We start from the raw sequence: 17,248 nt of genomic DNA, 5'->3' as shown, positions 1-17,248 counted from the left end.
ATTTATTTTTGGAATGACATGTCAGCCCAGGAAGTCAAGTCAGCCCAGCAAATGAAAGGGTGTGTCCTTTGGTTATTTTACCCCCATTCGACTTGTATAAATAGACATTGTGATGCCTCATTTCAACACCAATGAAGAGCAAGTTTTCTTCATCATTCTTATCTCTTTCAGATAGTCGCACATGTGTGAAGACGGGCGATTTTTTCACCAGCAAATTGATTGTTGTTTTGGACCGAGTTGACCAGAGTTTATCGAGTTTGACTGGGCATTAACCAGGACTATTGACCACAGGTCGTTGATCGCAGACTTTGACTACAGTTTGACCGAAGTTCATATTGCGGTTGACCGAGACTTTGACTATAGTTTTGACCACAAGTTTTACCAAGTTTGACCGAAATTCATACAGTCAGTATTGACTACAATTGACCATTGTGTGTGACCAGTTTGACCGTAGAGTTCATTAGTGATTTTTGACAAAGTTGACCAGGTTTGACTAGCATGAGTTTGACCAAGTTTGATTGGTATTTGACTTGGATTATTGGCAAAAAATTATAGACAAATTGATGATTTGTAAACCTTGTTGGAGAATAATTTCTCCTAAAGAAAAGTTGTTGGGTTTTCTCACAAGGTTGGGTTTCCTAGGGTAAAATTATTGTCTCTATTGTGCATAGTTGTCTTTCTATGATCTTTACTGTTTTCGCTGCATTTACTGTTGATATTTTCTGAAGTGTAATTGCTCAATGATATCAGTGGCATAAGAATATTGTGTGAAATCATTGAGAAGTAATTATCTAGCAGAAAATTATATACTACTGTGCATCTTGTAGAAAATTCAACAGTTGGCATTGAAATACACTTATATGGTATTTAGTCCCTTTGGCTAACATGTGATTTGGGTTGAAGTGAATTGAAATATTTGTTGTTTTAATGAATATTTCAGATCAGCCTTAATGCTGAAAGTCACAAGAAATAGATCCATGAAACCTCATGAGGTGAAATTTCAGTTACATTAATTTTCCGATTCTCAAAATTTCCACATTCCATATAAAGGGAGAAGAGGATCTTTAGTTGTATTGATATTGTTTTAGAGATGTGAGAGTTTATGAAATCATTTGTATAGTGAAGATGAACTTGTCTTGAGTCTTTGTGCTTGTCTTTATGCAAGGGAGCAAGGCACTATGGTTTTTGAGAGGCAAAACCTAGAGAAGACTTTAAGTGCTAGAGTTTGAGTCCTTGTGTGAGGACCTAGGGTTTGTGGCAAAGAAACCTTAGAGGAGACTTCAGTGCTAGGGTTTGCGTCATTGTGTGAGGCCCTAGGGTTCGGGGTAAAGAAACCCTAGAGGAGACTTGGAGTACTTTTCTTGGAGAGCTTATGTGAGGCAAGCTTGGTGAAAAATCAAGGGTGGACTTGCTAGTGTTCATGCTAAGCTTGTTGTGGAGTTGGTGGGATCCCTTGCTAACCTTTTTATTGTTGGTTAGAGTGTGCTATTGATAGTGAATGCCCTAGCTAAGGTCTGGAGGCACCAAAGAGTCCTAGCTTGTGATCAGCTTGAAGGACTATCAGTGCCAGCTTATGATAAGCTGTTGGTATGGACTTCTAAGTTCATTTTTATGTATATATGAAGAGCATTTTGCTATCCAAACTTTGTTTGCTTGCAGATATGATTTTCGGCTTATATTCTCATGGTGAATGAGTAGTTCCTTGGGCTGTTTGGTATGTTTTTTATCAGGAACAGCTAGATAATTTTCTTGAGTTATCTAACAAACATATAGAAGTCCAAGTGTGCAGATTTATGGCCGCAATAAATCTGCTATAAATAAGTAATATTCAGATCTGTTATATATTGGGAATTGTGCCCTAAGGGCTCGACATATACTTCCCTTGAAATACAATTGTTCAAACTTCAGTGTTTATTTTATAGGCCTCTTGTATTTGGTTGAACAGAAGTGTAGTAAGGCTGAAAGTTCACAGGAAATAGATCTAAGAAACCCCAAGGTTGGGGTGAAAATGTTGAATTTGTATTAAGCGGTGATTTTTTGAAATTTCCACACAAGGAAGTCTTTAAGCTAGTTGAGGCTAGCAAGGAAAATTAAATTATTCTGTCCATCTATAGCAAGCAATGAAGACCTAGCCAAGCAAATAAACCTTGTAAAATTGATTGGTTGGGAACCAACAAGGATGTCTTTAAGCTAGTTGAGGCTAGCAAAGAAAATTAACTCCATTCCCTTGGTCCGGTCACAGCCAGCAGGGCAGACATGGAACCAATTGGGATTAGCCAAGTAGACTAACTATGTACCCTTGGTTGGTTGGGAGCCAACAAAGAAACCCTTGAACTAGTTAAGGCTAGTATGTTAGACCGATATGTTTCCCCTCACACGTAGGAGCCTATGACAAAGACCTTGAAATAGGTGGCACTAACAAGATGAGTTAGTATCCTAGAAGGCTAGCACTTGATCAGGTGGAAGCCCAACACAATACTATTAGAGCCATAGATATTAGTTATTGAAATTTTGTGAACAAATGTTGTTGCCATCCATACTTGTATGGTAAATGCATAATATCCATATACATGTGGTTGTTGAAATCCTTGATGATGAATCCTCTTGGTGTTTTTGAATTCTGATATCATTATATGTTGTCACTGGCATCCTTAATGCTGTATTCTTTTGGCAACCTAAGAAATTGATATTATCACATATGCTATCATGAATGTGATCTTGAATGGATACTAGCATTAAAAATCTACATGATTTTAATTTTTGGCTAAACAATGACTTTAACAAGAAGGGCAGGCTGGAAAACAGATCTTAGCCTAGTTGTAGCCAACAAAGGTAATCTACTACCAAGACTTTATCACTGCATGCAAAGGTAAGTATTATTGAAGACTCCATTTAATATTTATTATGTTGTGATCTTTCTTTTGTGATTGCATAAGAAGAAGATGACAGGAAAATAATGCCGTAATTTTGCTGTACAGAAAAGAAGGCATGATGTCGTTCTAAGTTAGTCAGGGCTAACAACATAAAGGCTCATATGGCATAATGATGAACTTGTCAATCACTACAACATAGTGCTATTGGTAAATACTACTCACGATCTAGCTCTGAAAAATGTTGATAGAGTTAAGCAATGCTCTGTATTGACACAGCAAGTTGAGAAGAAAGGCAACACCAACGTCTGCACTTTTCCAAGTGGAAAGGGAATGTAAACCCAGTTTTGACCCCTACGTTTCACATAATGTAATGTGGAAATACTGCGCATACACAGATGATTTTGACTTGAGTGTTAAGTCATGTGGACTTGTTGAGAAAACACCTCATGTTGTATATTTTGTACATATATAGCAAGCTTTGTAAAGTTCCTAGTGGGAGCCCAAAGTCAAGGCCCCACTCAGAAGTATAACTAGCCACTTAAGATATTTTAGTTAAGAACTATGATTAGCCAGTTAGGATATTTTAGTTTTCCTATGTTGATATAAGTTATTCTATAAGCATCATGTAATATTGGGAAAAAAAGGTAAAGTTAACATAGAAAGAATGGACGGGACCAATATATATTAAATATAATTTATAATATTCCAAGCAAGGTTACTTGGGAGCGGGAGCGACATTTTCAGAAGCTCCCAGTTTGGGAGCGATTTTGGGAGCGTTTTTTATATAATATATATTTTTTTATATTTTTTATATTTTGATGCATATATGTCAACAAAAGCATGTAGAATGATGAATTAGATATAAAAACATAAAAAACATAGATTGAACCATATAACAACAATCATCTAGAAGTTATAATCTTCATCAACCACGTCCACAAGTTAGTAACATAGTAACATCAACATATTGAGTCTTATGATTCATCAATCTTAAAGTTTCAAGCTTTCAAAATTCAATATATAACATTTATCATCATTGATCACCGAAGTTGTACTTGTAAGCTAAGTGTAACCATTACAACAAATAATATCTAACATGAAATGAAATGTTATAAAATTAAATGAAATGAAACAACTTTCAACTTTCATGAAGCATCATATTCATAATTCTTTACTAATGAGTTATAATTGCCAACTTCAAACTTAAATTCTCATATATTGTTTACAAAAAATATCATAATAAATATGAAAGAGTCAATAGTTATAAAAACTACTAGAAACTAGAAAAGACAAGTAAATCTATTATCTATTGTTAATGCTTGGGCCTCTTTCCGCCACGAGAAATGTCTAATTTTTTAGTCTTGTTGGAAAATCAAGATCTTTGTCATTAATATCACCCTCTAAGCATTAATATCCAAAGGTATCTTTGTCATTACCTCTGGATCTGTATAGGGATCTTTGTCATTAATATCACCCTCTAAGCATTAACATAAGATAGAAAAAGCATAGCATGTCAAGTCAAGATTTTGTTTGAGTGATGCGTACATTTTTAGGAGGGTCATGATAGAGGAGTTCGACAACCAATGTCACTAACATCAAGGTACATAGAGGGATTGGTGCTCTTGATTAAATACGAGTTCCATACACTAATACATGACAAAATCCAAAGGAAACATTGCAATCCCCCCAATCCTGAAATCCTGAAAAACTAATAAGTCTGCTGGATTTTGAATGAAATCTAAAATTCTACTTTCTCCATATAAAATCCAATGAGATCGGAACCACTCTCAAACATCCTCAATCATTTCATGGTAATGTTAAAAATTTAAGTAAAAGGATGAAAATGAAGATTAAGGAGAATGTCACTTTTACTAGGGCCATAGGCTTTATCATTAGGCTGCCCCACTCAAAACTTATTTGTTTCTTTGAAAAAAAATTGCATTTGGAATATTACTGCAAAAAAATTGCTAAAAAAACTAAACGCTCCCGAAAAACCAGGGTGCTTTTTTTTTACGGGGAGTACGCTCTTGAGCCGCTCCCGCTCGGAGCACAAATTGGGAGCGAGAGCGTGAGGGAGGGGCACTCCCCCGCAACCCTGATTCCAAGTCCATCTTTACATAATGCCAAGATTATTAATTATACAATTGAATAACTAAGTCGAACTTTTCAGAATGGAGCCAACTATTCAGAATTTTATTACTTAATAATTAGCCTAATACAATCTATTCAAGTATGTTATAGGTCAACCCCTCTTGATATGCTTCGTCCTCAAAGCATTGGTGAAGACCAATGCCTCAATTCAAATTGCTCATTCTCATAGGTAGCTTCATCTTCTGGTAGGTGCCTCCACTTGATAAGGTACTCGTCGATATATGTTGAACATATATCTTGAACATAGGACTTTAGTTCTGACTCCTAAGATACCCTTGAATCCCAATACTAGCGTCCCTCTTCATCCAAAAGGGGTAATTCTATCCATGTAGGAGTTATTGATCCCAACTTCCTCTTCAAACATGAAATGTGGAAAACATCATGTAGCTTACCATTTTTAGGAATATCCAAGGCATAGGCTACCTGGCCTACTCGCTTCTAGATTTGGTAAGGACCATAAAACTTGGGCACGGGTTTATGGTTTTTGTAATTTTTGGGAACTTTTTGCTTATACGGTTGGAATCGGCTGAACACCCAGTCTCCCATTTCAAATTTACGATAAATACTCTTCAGATCAGTTTGTTGCTTGATTCCATTGTTTGCTGGCTTGAGATGAGTATTGAGGATTTGAAGGATTTCATGAGAGGGAACTGGGTAATTTTCATAATGGGTGCTTTGAATTGATGACAACATACTATTTTCTTGATGGTAGTGGATATCCATATAAAGCTTCAATGAGGGTCATTTTTAGCTTAAGTGTGAAATATAGTGTTGTACCGCCATTCTACAGGGTGTACCTAATTGTGCCACTTCCATTAATGCTCATTTATAAAATTCCTTAGGTGTCCTTCAAGGCATTTATTTACCACTTTGGCTTGTCCATCTGTCTGGGGATGGCATGAAGTGCTCATGGTTAATGTGGTCCCCAACTGGTGGAACGATTCCTCCAAAAGTTGCTAGTAAATTTGGTGTCCCTAGTAGCTATCACGGACAATAAAACTTTGGAAACCCCGTGGAGTTACAGATATTTTTCACAGAACTCAGCAATTTGAATGGCTTTAGCTTTCGAAAAGCTTTCGATGATATTCCAACGAAATGATGGTATTTGATTAAGAGATTATCGTCGGGGATTCCTAAGAGAGTAAGCCAGAAGGAAGAGATTACCTTTGTCATCTCATAGCCCAATTCAAAGACGGTGTCCACATCAGATACCTATGGCTGGGGAGTAAATCACTATGTGGCAACCATTCCACTTGTTCAGAAATTCATATTGAAAGTAATCAGTCTTTCGTCTTGTATGTCATACTTCAATGGCATGCATCATAGTGCGTTATCTATGCTGCGTTTGATTGCTTAGTCTGAATAACTGTAATCTGTTCCTTCCTAAACAAAAATGAAATAGCAGAGAATCGCTGTCTTTTATGATAAACGGCATTTGGAAATCAACTTGGCTATCACCTGAATTATGATGCATCAAATAGATAAAATCGGAGACAGTGTTAGCTTAGCAGATACGAGTCTTAATTTTCTGTGTAAATTGCGACTTATTGAAAACCCGCTGCCCAAGGAAGCCAGCTCGGCACATAACATAGAATGATAGTATATAATCAAACAAAGAGTAAGTTCAAAGCATATCACCCTTGTGAACATTGCAAGATTGTAGCATACTAACCTGATAAGAATGTTAAATAAATAGAATGCAAGTGTCATGCATATATATATATGTCTGTGTTAACCTGGAACGAAATCCTAAACAAGGGGTATGCCCAATATAGTTGGAGAAAGGAAAAATCAAAATAGCCATGAAAACTGACCTGCTCCTTCCACTGCTGGAGACTCGACGAGAGTAAGGTCCACAAGGACGGGAGCGTCCGTGGTCATGTCATTGTCCCTTGGCCCCTCCACTGCCCGCAACTTCAAAATATTGTCTATATTCTCTGTATTCATTGTCACCAGTACTGTCACGGCAATTGCCACAAGCCCAACTACAGCAAGGCTGTACTCCGTACACCCCCATTTGATCCCAATTCCCCTCCACTTCATCCTTGTGTGCACTCCTCCTTCCCAAACCCGCAATAACGACTCGTCAAAAACCCGTATATACCACTAAATGGGAGTTCATCCCCTGACTGAAAACCCTATAAGCAGACACTAGGTTGCCCTGATATTGCGATCTGGGAATCCTCTTGCAATCTGGGAGTCCCCTTGCAGCTGAATGACAGAAATTAAACGTGTTTGAAGACTTTACCTAATAAGGGAATTGGGCATTCAAACTTTCCGTCTGCAAGTCCTTCAGTTTATCCAAACACACGCCATTTTCAGTCTCGAAGAGACGAAGGAAAAATTTATTTTCATTGATATCGAAATGCTCAGATCTCGAAGAGAGGAAGGAAAAATTATTTTTAATTGATGTCGAAATGCTCAGATCTCTACACGATCTGGCTTTCAACATTACCAGTGATTTCTTTATTTGAGTAACCAATGTAGTTGAAAGAATGGCGCTAAGATGCTGACAAGCAACCAACTTGTGGTAACTTTGGCCATGCGAGTGAGACGTAGCGCTGCAATCGGTGGCGAATTGATAAAGAAAGAGTCAACAGCATGAATATTGCATAAACAAAGAGTCAACAGCATGAATATTGCTTCGAATTTTGCTTCCATCGGGTCGACCACCACCGATAATAGTGGTTATCAATGGACACCGTTGGATTCAAATTGCGTTTTTAATTTTTTGTCGTTTCTTCTTCCTTTCGTGAGGTGCATTTGAATTTGTTAAGAAGATTAAGATGTAATTTTCATTCATGTGTTTAGAAGATATAAGTGGCACCTCACATACGAGGAGAAAAAAGAGAGATGAGAGTAATGTAGATTATCTAAAACCATTGTCTAATGTCGTCCAGCAATGTGGTTGATTTAATGTCGTCCAACGATGGGGTTGGAGTCGGTTGATTTGTGTGGGGTTTAGTCTTTGTGCTGTTATAAGGTGAAATATCAAGGACGTGAGTTGAAGGTGGAAGTTAATTAAAAGGGTTACACTATTTTAAAATATATTTAGGTTTGACTAGGTCTTGCATAATTTTGATAATGACAACACTTTACCTACTAGTCTAGATCCATCTTAATCCTGGATTTATCAAGCGTCGAGAGGGATCAAATCTCTCGAGGTGCAAACTTTTCCTAAAAAGAGGTTTGCACTTCAAGAGATTTGATCCATCTCGGTGCTTGATAGATTTGGGGTTAAGATGGATCTAGGTTGGTTATATAATATATATATTTGTATCTATGTGTTTTTTCCTTATTTCATCTCTCTATCTCACCCCCCAAACATACACAATCTCTCTCCATATCTATCTTTCTTTCTCTCTCCCCCTCTCTCTTCCCCTTCTCTCTCTCCCTCTTCCCCTTCTCTCACTTTCTCTCTATCCTTCTTTCTCTCTTCCCTCCCACTCTCCTCTCTCCCTCACTCTCTTTTCATCTCTCCCTTGTCATCTGAAACCAAATGTGACAAGGTGACAAGTGGTTTATGAGAACAAAACTATCTATACCATACAAACTGATTGGATTCTAAATATAAAGATGCAATACATGCCTTTTGTGAGTGTTGCACATCCTAAGATCAAAACATTACTCCATCTATAGTATACATGTTACCAGATCCTTGTCATCAAACTTCCTCATATCTATCTTTGGAATGTGGTGGTTCTTAAACCCCACATTAGAGTCTCTAAAATCATAATTCATATTCCTTTTGTCCTCATCATGATTTTCATGGATTACCTTGTCACCACCAGGAAGCCTTTCTTGCAACAACTTTGTCAACCCTTCCAACTTGACATTCATCACATCCATGTCTACTTTAAAAACCTCCATGTTGCCTTTTATACCATCCATGTCCCCTTTTAAGCCATCGATGTCCCCTTTTAGTTCATCTTTGGTTTCTCTTTATGAGAGCGAAATTTGTTGCACTTGGTCTCGTAACTTTGATATATCATGCTGCAATTCTTCCTCTTCATGCGTCATAGTAGAGCTTTTTGAGGGCTTAATGGGTGTAGAATTATTTTGTTTGGGAGGCATTTTAGAAGCAAATATTGATATCTATGCTTCAATATGCCCTTTGAATCACTTCAAACTTATTTTTGAAACAAAAGTTATGCAAAATTAAAAAATACACACATTTTTCTTGCTTTTTAGGAGCTCGATATTGCAATTGTTGTATCTCTGTAATTTCACATCTCCAAGGTCTGGAATTTTGTCTTGTGGTAGCCCTATGAGTCTTCTTTCCAACCCCACAAGTCAGATCGAGATTGGATTCTTCAATAAAGAGTTATGCCCAATCTCCCACGATGACCTTATTATCGATTGATTCAGTAGAGCAAACTTGTACGGAGTGTCACGTGTCATTGTTTCGACCTTCGGCCTTGAAAATTATACACTAAATACTAAAGTTCGTGCAATTTTAGCCGAAATTCAAATTCGATGCTTAAAGAGAAAGTTATGATGATTTTCCCTGGGTCACCTGTTTGAGATTTAATTCTTGATCCTGCAAAAACTCTAACTTCCTTGGATCATATCTCCGAAATGATAGCAAACCAAGATCTAAAATTTGTACACAAAGTTCAAGATTTCCTCTCCACGTAATAGAAATTTCAGCTTCTGAAACCTCGTAGAAAAAAAGTTATAGCGAAAATGCCAAGATGACATTTTTGAAGAAGTGAAACCCTAGAATCCAAAGCTCTGAAACCAAATGTTATGCAACCAGTTCATAAAAAAGATAGATCAAAAACTTAAAAATTATCATTTTCGAGGAGGAAACCTCCTTTACATTACATAAATGAACAATTATTGGATGACACAAATGACAAGAACTCCTTTGTATATATAGGAGTCTAAAGGGTCACAATATAATCAAAGCCTACATAACAATAACAATGTAAGGGCACAACAATCACAATAATGGGTTTCTATGGGGCACAACAATAACAATATGGGGGATACATGGGCACAACAATAACAATAAGGGAGCTACACCAGTATTATAGGGACCTAACACTCTCTCCACCTTTCTTGCTATATGTATTTCTTCTTCCTTCCCTCTCTCTCCCTATCCAACTCCATCTCTCTCTCTCCTTCTCTCTCATGAGTCCTCTCTCTCCTTCCTCTCCTTTCCCCCCCTTTCTTTCTCCCCCTTTCTCTCCCACCTCCCTCTGTCTCTCCCCCCAATTTGTCTCTCTCTCCAACTCTATCACTATCTCCCTCCCTTTCTTCTTCTCTCTCTCCCATCCATCTATGTGTCTCTATCTCTCTCTCTCTTCCCCTTCTCTCCCTATCCCTCTCCACTCCTCTTCTATCTCTTCCCTCCTCTCCTCTCTTCCTCACTCTCTCTCCATCTTGTTGAAATTTCTAAGTTTACCTAGTTTAGAAACCCTTCATGCACTTTTTCTGATTTATTCCTACCTACTTGTTATTTTTCTTTAACAAGTTATTTATAAAGTAAATACTGAAAATAAACACCAATGCATGTTCAACATATTACAGATCAACAACTAAAAAAAACAAGAACAAACACAACACATGACACCATTATTTTTGGACCAATGTCCCCGGAAACATCCAATGCGGGAAAATCGGTGCAGCTATCTGAGGTTTTTCTTATTAAGCAATATCAGAGTACAATCTGGGTGCCGAAACTAGCCTACCCAATAGAGAATTTCCTTAGCAGCTATACCTCATAGTTTGAGAGAAATCTCCTTGCTGAAACCCCGGAAAATCCTTCTGGCAACTCCTCAGCACAAAACTGCTCTGCAACCCCAGCGTCTGCCCAATCTGGACTGCGTCAGCCCCTCTCTGTCTCACGCTGGCCGTGTGTCAGCCTTTCTTGACTTGCGTCAGTTTTCTGGGCCTCTGCGTCAGACGCGTTGGCCTCTCTGGTGCTTTGTGCAGTACTTGGCTGCCTTTACGTGGCCCTGCATGAGCCCTTGCTAGCTCTGCGTCACTCTCCTCAGTTGGTGCGCTGCTCTCCTGGCACAATCTTTGCCTTCTCTATTTCTCTGTACTCAATTCCCCTTAGCTTCTCTCCCGATCACTTATTTTATCTCTCTTAGCAAACCTCGCTCTAGAGAATAGAATGACTAATCACTCTGGTGTACTCTCCAAGTGACCCTCAAGCCTCCTCTTATACTTTTCTTATTGACATCTCAACGACTGAGATTAAGTCCCTAATCAATGGCTAAGATTAGATTTGGCTTGATCCATGTCTTTTAGACCACTCTAACACAGATTCATATTAATACACATTAATATTTTATTTTCCCTAAGTCTAAACTTAGGGACTCCATTAAAAATATTAATTAATTTAATATCTCCTGATCTGTTTAGAATCTGCCCTCTCCACCAAATTTTGTGGCTAGAGCACATCCGATGCTACCCCAAATCAACACGCCCTCTTAGCGAGGACTGTTCTCTAGCAATACTCCTCACTGAGTATTACTCTGATCATCTGGCATCGGTACCTATGCTAATGTTAGGCCTTCCTGCTCACCATCCTCTGCATTGCTGCCTCCTGTACTGTTGCCCATGGTTCTGCCACTGCCACTGCTACATCTATACAACAACCCTCTACATCCGTGTTGCTGCTGGTCCTTTCTCCCAGCACTGTATCTGCACTGCACCTCCTCTCATCATGTTGCATCGTGCTGCCCACTGCTGCACTGCAACTCAATTACTGAGAAGTAAGTAACTGATCTACCAACTGACCTCCCTGTTGGGCTAGAGACACCCACTGATGTTGAAGCTCCCTCTGCCGCTGACAAGTGCTCCCTCTCTCTGACCTCTGTGTTGTTGCAACAACTCCTTGCATCTCGCACCGTTGCACACCTCTCTGTGCCTTCCTGCACTGGTGCAACACTCTTATGCCTCTTGCATTGTTGCAGCCTGCTAGCTTTGCGCTGTCTCGGAACTTCTGCACTATAGCTCTCTCTGCTGCTCCATCTGCATCTATCTCTACCCACCCAGCCAGTCCTGCTACTCCTTGTCGGGGCTCCAGTAGCAAGGTCTAATCCAAGAGGTTGGGTACCTCGAGGATCTTGCCCCTCATCGCCTGTAGCCCACCTGACTACAACTCGATGTCTCCCCACTTCCGCTCAAGTGGTGCGTGTGCACTCATGGAACAGCCATCGTCTATCAAAACTTCCTTCTCTGCCCGTGCTGGCGCTACCTTAGTCTTGAAAGACTCTCCCTTACTCTTCTTCCTTGGGCACTGGGTTGCATAATGACCCATCTCCCCACAGTGGAAGTGCTTGATCTTGGAGAGATCTTTCTTCTTTCGCTTCTCCTGCTTTCCCTCAGATGTTAGGGCCACATCCTCCTCCTCCCGCTTGACCTTGATCCCTTTGCCGCTACTACCTGTCTTCAACTACCGTCTGATCTCTTCCTGGCGAAGATTTAGCCACATCTTGTCCCAAGGTGGGAGAGTCCCTCTGCCCAAGATACTCTGGACAAACACTTCCCAATCTTCTGAGACAGCATTTAGGGTTGTCCTCACCATAAGCTCCTGATCCAGTGTCACTCCTATAGCAGTCAACTGGTCTCGGATCTCATTCAGTCCTCCGAGTAAGGTGTCAATCGATTGACCCTTCTTCATCTGATACGACCTCATCTGGTTCTCGAGCAACATTCTTCTTTGCACATAAGTATTCTGGTACAGGTCCTTGAGAGCCTCTCACATCTCAATTGTCATTTCCTTTTCGGCTATATGTGGTACCACATGATCCTTAACCCCGTCAAGGATAATGCACTTGGCCCTCGCCATCGCCTCTTCGTACTTGTCGTTATCATTGGGGTCAACTGGGATAGATATAACCTTTAAGGCGAAGTTATTGTCACGATTCCTGTCAAGCACTGATAAGATTCTGGCCTTCCAGACTACGAAGTTCGATGCTCAATCCAGTCTATCCTGGTCTCTTACCCCGTGTAGTGCCATGACGATCCTCTACTTCCATCCTAGAAGTTCTCTGTTTGACTCCTCTGAGTCTCTACTTCCCGTCTGGAAGTTCTCTTTTGGACTCCCTCTAAGTCCTGATTTCCCTCCTGGAAATCCTTCTGTCGCCTGTCGAGATGCCCCCTACTCTGATCCTCTTGTGAAACTACACTGCTGATCCAAGTTCCTCGGCTAGAATCCCTCGGTAACAACTCCTCTGGCCCTGCTCTGTCAGGTACTGTTCTGACTACAGTATCTCACCAGCTCAACTCTGCAATATTTCTGCAACCTTCTAGACTCCAGCAATTGCCTCTCTGTGAATTGCGTTAGCCCCTCTCTGCCTCATGCTGGCTCTTCATCACCCCAGATGGTCTGCGTCAACCCTAGGATGCCTTGCGTCAGCCCTCTAGCCCTCTACGTCAACAAAGCTAGCCTCTCTGAGGCTCTGCGCAGCTCCCGGCTTCTTCTGCGTGGCTCTAGCTGGCTCTACGTCACACTTCTTGGCTTCTGTGCTACTAGAAACAACTTCTGTCACCTCGGGACAACTGTTTTGTGTTGTTATTGCTCTGCTCAGCTGATGTCTTTTAGTCCTCCTGTGATCTGCAACCTCGCTCTAATACCACGTTGAAGTTTCTATGTTTACTTAGTTTAGAAACCCTTCATGCACTATTTCTGATTTATTCCTACCTACTTGTTATTTTTCTTTAACAAGTTATTTACAAAGTCAATACTGAAAATAAACACCAATGCATGCTCAACATATTACAGATCAACAACTAAAAGAAACAAGAACAAACACACCACATGACACCATTATTTTTGGACCAATGTCCTCGGAAAAACCCAATGCGGGAAAACTGATGCAGCTATCTGAGGGTTTTCTTATTAAGCAATATCAAAGTACAATCTAGGTGCCAAAACTAGCCTACCCAACAGAGAATTTCTTTAGCAGCTATACCTCACAGTTTGAGAGAAATTTGTTGGCTGAAACCCTGAAAAATCCTTCCAGCAGCTCCTCAGCACAAAACTACTCTGCAACCCTAGCGTCTACCCAATCTGGACTGCGTCAACCCCTCTTTGTCTCATGTTGGCCCTGCGTCAGCCTTTCTTGGCCTACGTCAGCCCCAGGAGGCCCTGCGTCAAACGCGTTGGCCTCTCTGGTGCTCTACGCAACACTTGGCTGCCTCTGCATGGCCCTGCGTGAGCCCTTGTTGGCTTTGCATCACTCTCATTAGCTGCTGCGCTGGTCTCCCGGCACAGTCTCTACCTTCTCTGTTTCTCTGTACTCAATGCCCCTTAGCTGCTCTCCCGATCACTGATTCTATTTCTCTTAGCAAACCCTGCTCTAGAGAATAGAATGACTGATCACTCTGGTGTACTCTCCAAGTGACCCTCAAGCCTCCTCTTATACTTTTCCTGTTGACATCTCAACGACCGAGATTAAGTCCCTAATCAATGGTCAAGATTAGATTTGGCTTGATCCATGTTTTTTGGACCACTCTAACATAGAGTCATATTAATACACATTAATATTTTATTTTCCCTAAGTTTAGACTTAGGGACTCCATTAAAAATATTAATTATTTTAATATCTCTTGATCTGTTTAGAATATGCCCAAACCTTTCTAGGTATTGGAGATCTCATGTGCCCCAACCTCTCCACCAAATTTCGTGGCTAGAGCACATCTGATGCTACCCCAAATCAACACATCTCTCCCTTGTCACTCTATTTGTCTCTCCAACTCTATATTTCTCTATGTCTTTATTCTTTCATCCCTCTCTCTCTCCCTCTCTCCCCTCCTCTCTCTTCCTTCCTCTTTCTCCCTCTCTCTCCTCCCATCACACACTCTATCTCTTTCTCTGTCTCTCTCTCCAACCTCCAGCGATGTCACTATCTCCCTCCGTTTCTCTAATTTGATCCCATTGTATTGTGCTTAAGAAAGTATCTAATTTTAAAAAAGCTCAATTGGTTGTAAAATATTAAACCTAATTTTGGATCAATCATGTCAAACAAAATACAATAATTAAAAACTTAAAAATAATCACACTATCTTTCCTTTATTATTGTTAGTCATTTTGATTGTTTTAATCTCTTAAATCCTTAGTTAAGATGGATCTATGTTGGTTCTCAATAATATCAATTATATTATACAAATTTCACATCTTTATCTATAAAAGTATTTTGAGTTTAAGTTTATTAAAACCTTGATTTAATTTCTATGGTAATATTTTTAGTAGTCGTGAGGATAGAGGGTTTAGATATATCTCAAAAGTAATTATAACTTTTTTCCTTTTAGATTTAATAAAAAAGATGGTATAAAATTAAATTAAATTAAAATAGTTGTTGAAGGTTTCTTATTTCAACTTAAGGTGGATGAGGATCTATTGATTTTTATTTTATTTCATTAATTGAGGACCTAGATTGATTCTCAAGAGAATATGCTCAGCATATGCTCAGTCTTAATGCTTATCAACGCATGTAGTGCATTAAAGAGTTTGTTAGGTTGCATTGACTTTTATTAAATTTAAAAAAAATAGATTCGTGGCTCTTCCCACCAATTTCAGATTTGAGATTATTCCAATTCTAATAAGTTCCTCCATGATAAGTTCATCATTATTATTTATAACATTCATTTATATATAAGCAAAATTTATTTAACAAAATGGTCCATTATTTTTAATAAATTAAAAAAAAATTAGATTGGTGCCACTTGGCTCCCCACCCACCAATTTCCTAAGGATTTGAGATTATTCCAATTCTAATAAGTTCCTCCATGATAAGTTCCTAATTATTATTTATAACATTCATTTATAATTCATTTTTTTTTCAAGTTAAAGTTGAGCCATAACCTTTGTATACATGGTTCAATGTGTGTATTAGCAAGACATTCTTGATGTTGCAATAGTTTTTTTGGTTATATTTATGAATCCTTCCGTATATCAACCACACTAATATTTTTAATGTGGTTGTACTAGTTATAAAATATTTTGATTGTGAAATAAGTTATGTTTTTTTGGGCATGTGGTATTGATTAACCACGATTGGCCCATGGTATTTTAACAAAGTCTATTTACAAGTTAATAATATCATGGTAAAGTGGGAGAGAATATCCACAGTTAAGAATATTTCCATATTGTTATAAAATATTTTGATTGTGAAATAATTTATGATTTTTGGGCATGTGGTATTGATGAACCATGGTATTGGCCAGTGGTATTGTAACAAAGCTTATTTACAAGTTCATAATATCCTTGATAAAGAGGAGGTGAATATCCATGGTTAAAAATCTTGTTATATTGCTATAAAATATTTTAATTGTGAAATAAGTTATGTTTTTTGGGCATGTGGTATTGGTAAACCATAGTATTGGCCCATGGTATTGTAACAAATCACAATAAAGTAAGGGTGAATATTCATAGTTAAGAATCTTGGCATATTGATATAAAATATTTTGATTGTGAAATAAGTTAGGGTTTTTGGGCTTGTGGTATTGATAAGCCATGGTATTGTAACAAATCTTATTCACTAGTTAATAACAAAATCAAAACCATAGTTAAGAATCGTGTCATATTGATATAAAATATTTTGATTGTGAAATAAGTTAGGGTTTTTGGGCTTGTGGTATTGATAAGCCATGGTATTGTAACAAATCTTATTCACAAGTTAATAACAAAATCAAAATATAACAAACTGAATTTTATTTTTTATTAATTGTAACTTTTTAATATTAATTGAACCAAAATTTAAATGTTTACACTCATCCTTGATATTGGGGTTTATATTACTTCTAACTTTTTGTTATTAATTGAGACAACATTTAAATGTTTACACTCATCCCCCATATCACTTTTAACTTTTAAATTTTTCTTAATTGCATCAACATTTAAATTTGTTTACATACTCACCTTACACCTATACATCTACCCTAAATAAAATTTAAATTTAAAAATAAAATAAGAAGAAAAAAAACAAATTGATAGAGATGCGCAATTATAAAAAGTAAAATTTAAATTTAAAAAGAAAATAAGAAGAAAAAGAAAACAAATGAGAGAAGTTTTTTCTATCATTAATCATGTTTTATTCATATCAAGAAAAATATTATTCTTTAAAATTTCAAATTCTATAAAAACGAGCCTAGACTCCAGATCTACCTAGCCTAGAGAGGGATCAAACCTCTTTGATATGCAAAGCGCTTTTTAGAGTGAAAAGAGATTTGATCCCTCTTGGCACTTGGTAGATCTACAGTAG

At 38.3% G+C, this 17,248-nt stretch overlaps 1 protein-coding gene across 1 annotated transcript in view; it reads right to left on the bottom strand.

Annotated features, from left to right (window-relative positions):
* LOC149150126 (pectin acetylesterase 8-like) overlaps positions 1–7,704 on the bottom strand; it is a 441,889-nt gene extending 434,185 nt beyond the window's left edge. The window contains exon 1 of the mRNA XM_089446085.1: positions 6,839–7,704. Coding sequence (XP_089302211.1) covers positions 6,839–7,067 — 229 coding nt within the window. The 5' untranslated portion in view covers positions 7,068–7,704. The remainder of the gene's footprint in view (positions 1–6,838) is intronic.
* Positions 7,705–17,248: the final 9,544 nt, after the last annotated feature.

This window comes from Pinus tabuliformis, chromosome 9, assembly GCF_031772625.1.
Source record: "Pinus tabuliformis cultivar Carrire ecotype Pingquan chromosome 9, CPIR1, whole genome shotgun sequence".
Lineage (NCBI taxonomy): Eukaryota > Viridiplantae > Streptophyta > Pinopsida > Pinales > Pinaceae > Pinus > Pinus tabuliformis.
This window is presented reverse-complemented; position numbering and strand designations above follow the sequence as displayed.